General features: G+C 40.2%; 1 protein-coding gene across 1 annotated transcript in view; it reads right to left on the minus strand.

Annotated features, from left to right (window-relative positions):
* TEK (TEK receptor tyrosine kinase) overlaps positions 1 to 12,258 on the minus strand; it is a 244,804-nt gene that overhangs the window by 53,382 nt on the left and 179,164 nt on the right. The window contains exons 13-16 of the mRNA XM_077249274.1: positions 10,905 to 11,201; positions 10,098 to 10,255; positions 6,956 to 7,166; positions 2,155 to 2,265 (exon numbers count right to left, since the gene is read on the minus strand). Of these exons, the coding sequence (XP_077105389.1) occupies positions 2,155 to 2,265; positions 6,956 to 7,166; positions 10,098 to 10,255; positions 10,905 to 11,201 (777 nt within the window). The remainder of the gene's footprint in view (positions 1 to 2,154; positions 2,266 to 6,955; positions 7,167 to 10,097; positions 10,256 to 10,904; positions 11,202 to 12,258) is intronic.

Raw genomic sequence — 12,258 nt, forward strand, 5'->3', positions numbered from 1 at the left:
CCAGGTCAAGCAGAGCACAGTGTGACCTGGAGAGTCTGAAGAGCGGTGAGCGGTGAGAATTGGAGCAAAATGGCACTGGATCCCGGAAAAAAGCAGGGTAGGTGAGTATACTAACACACTCAAGCTACACTGCACTATATAAACACGTTTAGAAAAAAAAGTTCATGGGAAAGCTGCTTTAAGATGAATCAAATATATTTTTTTTATAGATGTACAGTGACAGAATACTTGGATACACCACCAAGGTTTTGTTGTTCCTGAACCCTGATCATAGGTGGTATTCTGCCTGCAAGAGATAAAGAAAAGAAACCAGTGCATCCAGCTTTTTAGAAACGTGAACAGGAAAGTATTCCATTTTATAAAAATACAATACTTATTAAAAGTAATCTGATAAGCATCTTAAAGGGGTTGTCCCTCAAACAAAGTACACTTTAATCAATAGATTTTGGAATAAAAATAAGTTCCTCACTGGGATGTGTTAAATAAAATGTTTCTGTGCTGAGATAATCTTATAAATGTGCCCCAGCTGTGTGCTGTGTATTGGCTGTTTCTGACCGTACAGGAACATGGTCTGATCATACCACATCTCCTGGTCTACGAAGGACGCAAAAGAGTATACAGACATTATGGCACAGGATCACGGCTGCTGGTTTCTGTAAGGATAAAAATTTTCCTGCCTATTTATAAACTTCTTTTACCTCAAAAAAGAAGCAGCTGTGATCCCATGCTGTAATGTCTGTATACTCTTTTGCTTCCTCCATGTTTAATGGTTGATGAGATGTTCTTTTCCTGAAATTCTGTGCCCTTTTTTCACCACACATAAGTTTGATCATTGTGGCCAAAGAGTTATATTTCAACCTCATCGGTCCACAGGACTTTTTCCAAAATGCATCAGGCTTGTTTAGATGTTCTTTTCTTTTGCATACTTCTGACACTGAATTTTATGGTGAGGATGCAGGAGAGGTATGAAGATCTGAGGTTGTATGTTGTAATAATCACCTTGGCATGTTAACAATGTAATTATTTTTATTCCTTAAGTCCATAGTCTTACAGCAATTCCAGGTAGATGGTCACAATGCAATGTCCCCAGTCCACAAGATCCCATCCTGGGGCCGATGGTTCCACTGCCCCTGTACCAGGAGATACCCATTGTCTCTCAACTTTTGGTTGGACCACAGCTTTTGTGTCTTCTGTATGTAGTATTTGATCACTATGTGGTGATAATATGCAGTCTGGTCATGGTGTGGTAGTATTTGTCCCTTGTATGTGGTATTATTCAGTCACTATGTGGTGGTAATATAAGGTCTAGTCATGGTGAGGTGGTATTTGTATCTTGTATGTGGTATTATTTAGTCACTATGTAGTAATATGTGGTCTGGTCATGGTATGACAGTATTTGTCCCTTATATATATCATTTCATCACTATAAGATGGTAATATGTAGTCTGGTCATGATGTGGCAGTATTTGCATGTGGTATTATTCAATCACTATGTGATGGTAATATGTGGTCTAGTCATGTTGTGGTGGTATTTATCCCTTGTATATGGTATTATTCATTCACTATGTGGTGGTAATATGTGGTCTGGTTATGGTATTTCACACATATTTGGCTTGTGGCTGCTGAGGCCAGAGATTAGGTGCAGGAAACAGTTGAGGTGACAGATGGACAGGAGGTCATTCTTTCCAATTTGAGCAGAGTTCCTTTAGTACAAATTTTCAAAATTTGTAGAAAAACCCATTAATGCAATACACCATGCTAAGAAGTGACTGACTGTGACTGGAACAACGTGTTTTTGACAAGAGGCAATGAGACCATCTACAAAGTGATAGGTAGGGTAAGAAGGGGAAAGTGTTTTTACTTTTAGATATTGCTACTTGTATTTTGTGGTTTGTGGTGTTGTTAGCAAAATAAGTGTGGCATTTAAATGGGTTTGGCTTTCAAATAGGCATGGTTTTCTGACAAATAGGGAATTTCTTAAAAATTCCAATCCCACCCTTGCGTGCATTCTACTATATTAGGGTTTTATGAAGATAAATTTACTGATTTCTGTACATGTGATAGGAGAAAAAGCTCAGAGGAGAGCAGAGGAAGTGCTAAAATAAAACAGAGAGCCCCAGACACTTATAGAATGAATGATCCATTTATACTAACCTCGATGTTCACATGCTCCTAAAAGATTTATAATATTGGGGTGACTTCCCAGTTTACAAAGGACTTCAAGCTCTCCAGCAAAATCTCGGTGATCATCCTTTGATGCATATTCTAAGAGCAAACAAAAGATCAATATTTACTGTTGATAGCAAAGGTGTAATACTGTTCTATTGAAATCTCATAGTAGTAAGAACTAAGTCTGATTAACATATTTAGGCTAACTATCTGTTTCAATTAATTTATTGATACTATTAAAGCTTGCAGCTGTGTTCTTTTCAGCCTAAAATCTGAAAATGAAGAGCAGACTAGAAGCCATTGTTAAAGTGTAACTATAATTTCAGGAGAACTTGCAGCCGGATATCAGTGTCTCCCTCCTTTTACTCCACCTCTACTCTTATAAAATCTAATGAAGTGCGATTATCATCAGACTGGGAGATAACAGTGAGCTCCAGTAATCCAGCCAGTTTCAATGCAGCTTCCAAGCAGGAGCACACCGCATGCAGGAAGATGGGAGGCAGGGGAGCAGTGTGCTCCTGCAGAAGATAAGAACAACCATTTAACAATTGTTCAAATCTATGAATAAAAAATGATTGCAATACACTTGCGTTTGCATGTGGCTTCAGAACCAGGACTGTAAATCATAACTTCAGGTCAGTTTTGATCTGTTTTACAGATCCATCAAGTCATCATTTAATGAGTGTTAAAACTGTCTAGTCACATTATTGATACAAGCCATTTTCAACTGCATTTCAGTGTTACGGTGCATATTATTAGAACTTATTCCATGACATATTGAGCAAAGTGTATATAATGGGGGAATTGCTATACCTACTGCTCAAGTCATGGCTGAAAGTGTTGGCACCCTTAAAATTGTTCCAAAAAATGAAGTATTTCTCCCGCAAAGCTATTACACATAATTTGTTATACACCCGTTTACTTCCTTTGCGTGTATTGGAACAACACAAAAAAAACTGAAAAAAGGCAAATTGGACATAATTTCACACAAAACCCCCAAAATGGGCAGAACAAAATTGCTGCCACCCTCAACTTATTATTTCGCTGCACACACTTTGGAATAAATAACTGCAATCAATCGCTTCCTATAGCCATCCACGAGCTTCTTACACCTCTCAATTTATGACCATTCTTCTTTTGCAAACAGGCTCCAGCTCTCTCATATTAAAGGGTGCCTTCTCCCAACAGCAATTTTTAAATTTTAATATCTCTCCACAGGTGTTTAATGCAACTCAGATCTGGACTCATTTCCAGCCACTTCAGAACTCTACAGCACTTTGTTTCCATCCATTTCTGGGTGCTTCTTGACGTATGTTTGGGGTCATTGTCCTGCTGGAAGATTCATGACCTAGGACACAAACTGAGCTTTCTGACACTGGGCACTATATTGCAACCCAAAATCTTCAGATTTCATGATGCCTTGCACACAGTCAAAGCACTTAGTGCCACAGGCAGCAAAACAACCCCAAAACATCTTTGAACTTCCACAGTATTTCACTGTAGGTACTCTTTTCTTTGTAGACTTCATTCCATTTTCAGCAAATAGTAGAATGATGTCCTTTACCATAAAGCTCTATCTTGGTCTCATGTGTCCACAAGATGCTTTCCCAGAAGGATTTTGGCTTATTCGCATACATTTTTGCAAAATGCAGTGTAGCTTTTTTATGTTTTTTTTGTGGCAGCAGTGGGGTCTTCCTGGCTCTCCTGCCTTAGCCATTCATTTCACTTAAATGTCAAGGGATAGTTGTACAAGGAGTGCCTCTGTTTGTTTGGATAGTTCACACTGACAATGATGCCCCTGAGCCTGCAGGGCAGCTTGAATTTCTTTAGAATGTGATAGGGGCTGCTTATCTGGACTATCCTGCTTTGCAACCTTTCACTTTTTCTCAACCGTCCACATCCAGGGAGATTAGCTGTAATGCCATGGGTTGTAAAATTCTTTATTATGTTGCACACCATGGTCAAAGGAACATCAAGATATCTGGAGATGGACTTGTAACCTTAAGATTGTTCAACGATTTTGGTTCTGAGATCCTCAGACAGTTTTCTTCTCCGCTTTCAGTTTTACATGCTTAGTGTGGCACACCCAGACACACAATGCAAAGATTAAGTTAGCTTCTCTTTATATCTGGTTTCAGGTGTGATTTTCATATTGAAAAAAGGAGGTTCCAGCTTCTTCAATATAGAAAAGTTTATTTGAAATTTAAAAGGATTCCATAATCAGATTAAAATTAAAATGAAAAACCCTTCTCTGTGCTATATAGTGTGAACATGTGCGGTATTTAGTCCTATAAGATGCTATCCAAATTAATCCCCATCAATTGTGCAAATGCTTGCTTGATAAATAGAATTGTGAGTCACGCATAGCAAATTGCAATAAAAAAAGGATATATTCAAAACAAGCATATATAGTTAAACATCATACACCATGCAATGAAAATTCGTTATCCAATAGCCGTAGTTGACAAAGCGAATACCACGGTTGGCAGCACAGTTCGTTATTTCTAAGACCAATGGTTAATGGAGTTGTCCATATAATAATTTTTGTTGACTTTCGTTTATCCCTTTATATGGACAATTCTTTAATAGTTATTAGCCACAGTTGGCGGACACAGTTCAATATTCGTCCACAGTTTCGATCTTCGTGTTACCTTAGCTACAGAGCAACAAAATAAAGTAGCATCTTGTGTCAGTTCTATGCAGCAAGGACTATAAAAGTCATGTGTCAGCGGCTTTACATTGATGCTTGCAAATAATGAAGCACGGTGTTAAACTTGTAACACAAATAGGTATCCTTGTGGTTAATACCTTAGGGTATGTTTCCACGGTACGTAAACGCTGCTTGTTTGACGCCGCAGCGTCAAACAAGCAGCGTCCAGATGTTCCAGCATAGTGGAGGGGATTTTATGAAATCCCGTCTCCACTATGCGTGGAAACCCGCACGCGGCGGCCCTGCGACTCCGGACATGCTGCGCGTCTTTTCAGAACGCAGCATGTCCGTACACCTTGCGGGGACGCAGCGTCCCCGCAAGGCATATCACAGGGCCCTATGGCGAGGGGTGCGATGATCCCGGATGTGTACTGTACACATCCGGCACCATCGCGTCCCAGAAAGGGGGCGGGGCTTAGCGCCGAGCGGCTTCGCCGCTGCGGCGATCCCGCCGGCGAAACGGACCGTGGAGACGTATCCTTAGGCTAGGTTCACATTAGTGTTTCTGTGCGCAGCGTATCATCTGCATGCGCAAACACATGCCAAAACGCATGCATACGCCTCTGCATCATCTTACGCATGACGCAAAAAAACGCTGCGTGTGCATGCATTCATATGCGTTTTGGCATGCGTTTGTGGTTTTTATGTGCATGGTGGAGGTGGTGACATCATTTCCTGGACATGCGCAGTCTAAAGTATGCATACGTATCGAATCCTTGCGTACTAATGCATTCCCATAGACAGTAATGCGTTTTTTGATGCACTCATCCGCAATCATCCGCATGTGCATGATTGCGCAATATTTGACACCTCAAAAAATGCAACATGTTGCGTTCACCGGACAACGCTGCACACTGCAAAATGACGCATCCACATGCTAAGGCATGCAAATGCATGTCCCTGCGTACACCATGTTAAAGATATGTACGCATGATGCATGCACACAGAAACGCAAATGTGAACCCGGCCTTACATCCACATTTCCACTGGTATAGAGAACATACTTGCATGAGTTGGTGGAAAGAAGTCTCAAAAGTTCATTGCAGCACACCTCAAAGCAGGGAGTCCCGACCGGTGACCCACCAGATGTGGTTCGTGCCATGTGTAGGAGCAGTCGGCGTGTGACGTCACTCATTGCTCAAGTACGGAGTCCCAAAGGGTCGTACTTTCTCTTACGCGTTACGGAGATACTGCTGTCTCCTTCATCACAGGGTAGTTTTATTGCATGGTGTATGTGCTTGTTGTTTTAAATATGTCCTTTTTTTATTGCTATTTGCGACTAGCAATTCTATTTATCAAGCAGGCATTTGCACTATTGATGGGGATTAGTGTGGATGGTATCTTATAGGACTAATTACCACACATGTTCACACTACATAGCGCAGACGTTTTTTCATTTTATTCTCATTAGTAATACACCACTGTGGGTGTTTTTTTTTTGTCTTGTGCAGCTTTTTTATATATATGCTTTGCTTTGCTTATGTATCCCTTTGCCTAAATGTCCTATAGGTGTGAATAGTAACAAAATCTGAATTCTTAGGTTCCATAATCAGAATACACATAGCAACTTATTTTGCATGCACAACCTGTATTCTTTATCAGGGCTCTGATAAATGTTTTTATATTAAAGAAGCTGGAACCTCCTTCTTTTTAAATATTCCATCGCAACTGGCCCCTTGAGTTCCATGCTTCAGCACGCCAGGAGGCTGGGAGAGCTGGTTAGTTTATTTTTCTACACTATGTGATTTTCATATTGCCCACACCTGTTACTTGCCACAGGTGAACGAGCATCACATGCTTCAAGCAAAGTTTACCCACAATTTTAGAAAGATGCGTACAATTTTGTCTGGCCCATTATTGATTGGGGTTTTGTGTGAAATTATGTCCAATTTGCCTTATTTTCTCTGTTTTTTTTTTGTGTTGTTCCAATACACACAAAGGAAATGAACATGTGTATAACAAAACATGTGTAATTGCAGTAATTTTCTGGAAGAAATTGTTTCATTATTTAATGATTTTATACTTTTCAGCTATAATATTGTGGATTTTCACTTATAGAATTTCAGTCAGATATACCTTTCATTCTTTTAATAGCCGCATCCATACGTAGACCATCCTTTTTAATACGAGCCTTAAGGACTTGCCCAAAATTCCCTTCACCAATAACATCCTGAAATTTTATATCATTCCATTCCAAAACTGGGTACTCCACGGGCTCTGGGCTGTTTTTAGCCTTTCTTAAATGGTTGAGCGTTCCAGCATTAAACTGCACAACTGGTTCTTCTCTCTGAATAAATAAAGTAATGCTGATGAGACCGGTGACATTTTGTTCTGTATACACAACCAATGTACTGCACTAACAAGAAGAGAGCACTACAATCAATAAAAACTGATATGTGAAATAATAATAGTTCAGAGTACCTAAGCGGCTTAGAATGAGTGAACATTGTATTAAGAATTTAAAGGGAACCTGTGAGCTGATACATGCCGCCCAAACCGTGACCAGCATGTATCAGCTCTTGACTGTGCGATCACAGCCATGTATGTTTTACCCTGAAACGCTGCGGCATTTCAGAGCAAAACATACTTTTAATCATTCACTTTTCCCCATCTGCTGACACTGACTGACAAGACTCTGCCTGCAAGCACATATAGGCTGAGACTTGTGAGTCATTGTCAGCGGGTTGGGAGACGTCGTCAGAGACCCGCCTGTATGACTAGTCAATAGCACGGCTGGGTCCCCAGTGGTGATTAAAAGTATGTTTATCTCTGAAATGCCGCAGCGTACATACATGGCTGTGATCGCACAGTCAGGAGCTGATATATGCTGGTCACGGTTTGGGCGGCACGTATCAGCTGACATGTTCACTTTAGATACACTTTTTACACAATTGGGTAGCGGGTGTATTTCAGTTTCGACCTCAAACAGCAGCAACGGAGAACCCCATTTGATGTTCGGCATCTGATAATTGTAAATCTTTGGATAGTATGTTAAAGTTCTTAATTATATATATTTTTTATCATTTGATATCTTCAAATGGTTGCTCAATATTCCAGAAAATCCAAGCTGGATTTGCAGGTGTCAGGCTATTGGCATTTTGCTTGATTATATATAATTTGCTTATTCGTCTCTACTGCAATAATTTCTGATTATATTTAAATCGACTCGGTCACCAGATTTTTTCTACCTAATCTTAATGCAGAGACAGAGACACAGATGCCAGTGATGTATCACTTAATGGGCGGCATAGTGTAGTTTTGATAAAATCACTGTTTTTTCAGCAGGGGATTATCACTAGAGAGCAAGTGAACCTGTTGCCTTGTAGTCCTACATATTCATGAGTTGTCTATAACCCCACCCCCTCCACTGATTGGTTTCGCGAGAAGCAGATCATAGTTTTGGAATGGTCAACCCAGAGGCAAGTCCTGAATTCTGAATTCAATTGAAAATTTGTGAGTGACCTGAGAAGGGCGCTGTTGCAACAACCCAGGTAACTGGTTGTTGCAGTGATGTTGCGTTTCTTGATGTTGCGGGGGTGATGTCATGAATGGAGCAAGGAGGATTCTCTTTACCAGTTAAGCACACACATGCAACACATTCTGAATCCAGGCCAGGAGGGGGAGCTCAGGACCCGGATTCAGGGGAGCTTCCCTCAGCTTTAAGTATCCTGGCCTGGAGGAGGAGTTAACCAGCCTGAGAGAGACACTGAGTGAGAAGGATGTCTGGAACAGACAGAGAGGCCTAGCAGTCACATTGGAGCTGCAGCCTCTGGGAAGAGGAGAACCTGAATGGTTGTTGCATGCAGTGGAGCATTGAGGAAAGGAGCGCAGGAGAGGAACAGAGCTCAGAGGGGGAACTGTGACCGGGCACCTTCAGAGCCGAAGCACAGTACCGGGTACCGGGAGCCCGAGGCTATAGTGGAACTGTGGGACACTTGGCAAAACCGGAGGGCTCAGAACTTTAAGTGAACAACCCGCACCACACTTGAGATGCAGCAGCACCTGATGAGCCCGGGGCATGATAGAGTCCCTATAAAAAGGCTCAAGCTGCCCGTCATGCAGGTACCTGTCCCAGTACAGGGGAAAAGAGGACTTTGCCAGTAAGCTTCAGGCAGCAGGGACCTCACATAGAACGGCGCTAGTTGGAAAAGGGATTCTCCCATTGCCTCTGAGCCTGCCAGGCCACATCACCATCCGTGCCTGGTACCCTGGACTGTGGCCTGCCAACTACAGTAAACCGGGTAAAGACTTTACAACTTGTGTCCTTCACTCATTGCCCGGCATTCACCATCATCGCCATACACTATGGGACCCCTGGGGACCCCGCTTCACCTGTGGGAAGCGTTACCATCTTTGCAGCAATAACATCCCCCAGAGGACCCCTTTAAATCAGCGTCAGTCCCACTATTGACCGAACACCACAGGTGGCGTCATGACAGACTAATTTACAATATCCCTTTAAAGACCATTCCCCTTTAATTGGACGCCCAGGCCACGGACTGGGTCGCAGCCACCGTGACATCCCCTTTAAGACCGGACCCGGTACCAAATACCCCACTGCCCTGCTAGGGCGCTCCACTGTACACAGCAGAAGACCTCGCTATCTGGCACAATTAGCGCAATACCGCTAGTAAGAGTGAGCAAAGATTGTCTATTTAGCTGTGTCATGCTAATAGACTCCTACCTAAAAAGACTGGATGTTCTCTTAAATTCAAAGGTACATCAATAAAGTATTAGTATTAGTAATAAGTTTTTTATGAGTTCTTTATTTTTTATTTTCCACCTGTAAAGATTTCAATTTGTTTTTCAATACCATATATTGTACACATTATAGGTCACAATATAGGTGGAAAAAGTTCTGAAATGTTTCTTCTTGATATGATTTTTTCCTACAAAAACTTAGCATTTTAACAGGGGTGTGTAAACTTTTTTCCATTGTACATTTTGCCCCTACATCATACTGCTCTGAAATGGAGTAGCAAAATCCTGGTGACAGATTCCCTTTATCTATTCCTGCTAAATGAACCTAAAAATATTGTTTCGGCTCAGTGCACCGGGCTATTCTTCACAGAGGAAAATTCTAGGAAAGTGAAATTCAACGGTACGTGACAGGAGAATCGAATAGCTTTGTGAGGGCCTCAAAATATACCAAACATTTATGACAACACATATACGGTAGTATTAATATATTAACAATAAAAACATTACAAAAACCTACCACTCCGTTCTGGAAGGCTTGAGCCATTCTATGTTGGAAATTGGCACGTTTTAGTTGCAGCATAATAAGAAATGCCAGTAAAATGGTTAGACAGGTCATGCCAGCTGAGCCTAATATGGCAATGAGGAGCATATTACTGTCTTTAGATTCATAGGACCCTGAAAGACAAAAAGATAGAAGAAAACTGAGTATAAGGCCATCTTTATAGAGATCAGTGACAATACAGCTTTTACAAAAAGTTTAAAAAAATAAGCATTTGGTATCGTTGCTTCCAAAAATATTGTGATAAATATTGTCTTGTACTCCTGTGATATAGGAGATTGCAAAACATATAGCATATCGGGCAATCGCAGATTCAAGTTCCCTAAAGGGACTAAAAAATGAAACTAAAAGTTAAGAAAAAAGTTTGCAAAAGTTTTTTTTTTTTTAAATCTACAAAAGCTAAATATTTTTGGTATTGCAACAACAATAAAAGTCTGTTCTGTTAAAATATAAAATGAATTGACCAATACATTAAATGCCATAATGAGAAAAAATATTCTCAATGAGATAATTGTCCTTTTTTCAATCACCACGTCATCCTAAAATAATGCAATAAAAAAACAAGTAAAACATTGCCACATCCTCACTTAAGCGGTAGCTGCAGTGGTCACGTGACACAACAATGTCACATGACCAGTCAGTAATAATAATACCTATATTACTGGAATGGCACCTCTGTGGGAAGATGACTACAGATGATTTTTATTTTTTATGGGGGCAGGAAGTGGTCCAGTATTGGCGAACCCCTTTAATATGGTAACTTACCTTTAGCTTCCTTGCGGGTTTTTAATTCTCGAACAGGATTGTGAAGGCTTTGTCCAATATTATTCTCTGTGCATAGCTCAATCAGGTATGGGGAGTCAGCTTCAAGACCCTTCAGCTGATATTGAGTGATGGTAATATTTCTAATTTTTATGTCATGATTGTATTCTGTGTCTCCAAATATCTTATATCGGATGATAACAGTTGAAATTGAGTGTCCCTTCTCAACGGTCCAGGTGACAATCGCTGATGAATCCGTGATGTTAAGCACATTGATATGTGTGGGCGGTGGTGAAACGTCTGTAAATATAATCGGGTGAAAAGTCATTACAAACTATAACACAGGCAAAATTCATCATTCCCTTTGCGCCTGTTTTCTGTCTAGTTTTGTGTGTTTTACACTCTTATTTGTTTGCACCCAATTCTTCATTATTCTATTTCTGCCTTTTTTAAGTCTACGGTCACAATTCAACATTTGTGTGGTCCTTTCCTTTTTTTGTCCCGTGGTATTAGTTGCTGTTTTTGGTGCCAAATTCAGCAAACTGGCGCACTCGATTCATGAATTTGGCGCAAAGTCAAAAAAGGGCTTTTTCCTGTTTTGAACTACTTTTGCGACTTTTGGTGCCAAAAGTCACAATTTGGCACAAAAAATAGCAAAAAATGCACCAAAATACCGGCGTATTCAAAAATACACCACAGTGGATATTGAAGTGAAATTGCACCAAATTTTTTGACTTTTTAAAAAGTTGCAATTGATGAATCAAAACATCAGGAATCGCTAGACTCCCCCCACAAAGCAGAAAATAAAATAAAAAACAGACGGGCACACATAATATAGACTTAAAAAAAGGCACAAATTAAATAGTGAATTTGGGTCAAACAAACAAAAAAGGCACAAAACTAAAGAAATAACAGGTGCAAAGGCAATCGTGCCTATACAGTGGGGAAAATAAGTATTTCATACAATGCCGATTTTGCAAGTTTTCCCACCTACAAAGAATGGAAAAGTCTGTAATTTTTATCGTAGGTACACTTCAACTGTGAGAGACAGAATCTAAACAGAAAAAAATTAAAATCACATTGTATGATTTTGACATAATTAAATTGCATTTTATTGAATGAAATAGGTATTTGATACAATAGAAAAGCAGAACTTAATATTTGGTACAGAAACCTACTGAGGTCACACGTTTCAAGTAGTTCTTGACCAAGATAGCACACATTGCAGGGATTTTTCACAGTTATGTGAAAAAGTGTTTGCCCCTTCCCGATTTCCTTTTCTTTTGCATGTTTGTCACATTTAAATGTTTCAGATCACCAAACAAATTTAAATATTAGACAAAGATTACAAAAGTAA

The sequence above is a fragment of the Ranitomeya variabilis genome, chromosome 1 (genome assembly GCF_051348905.1).
Source record: "Ranitomeya variabilis isolate aRanVar5 chromosome 1, aRanVar5.hap1, whole genome shotgun sequence".
Taxonomy (NCBI): Eukaryota; Metazoa; Chordata; class Amphibia; order Anura; family Dendrobatidae; genus Ranitomeya; species Ranitomeya variabilis.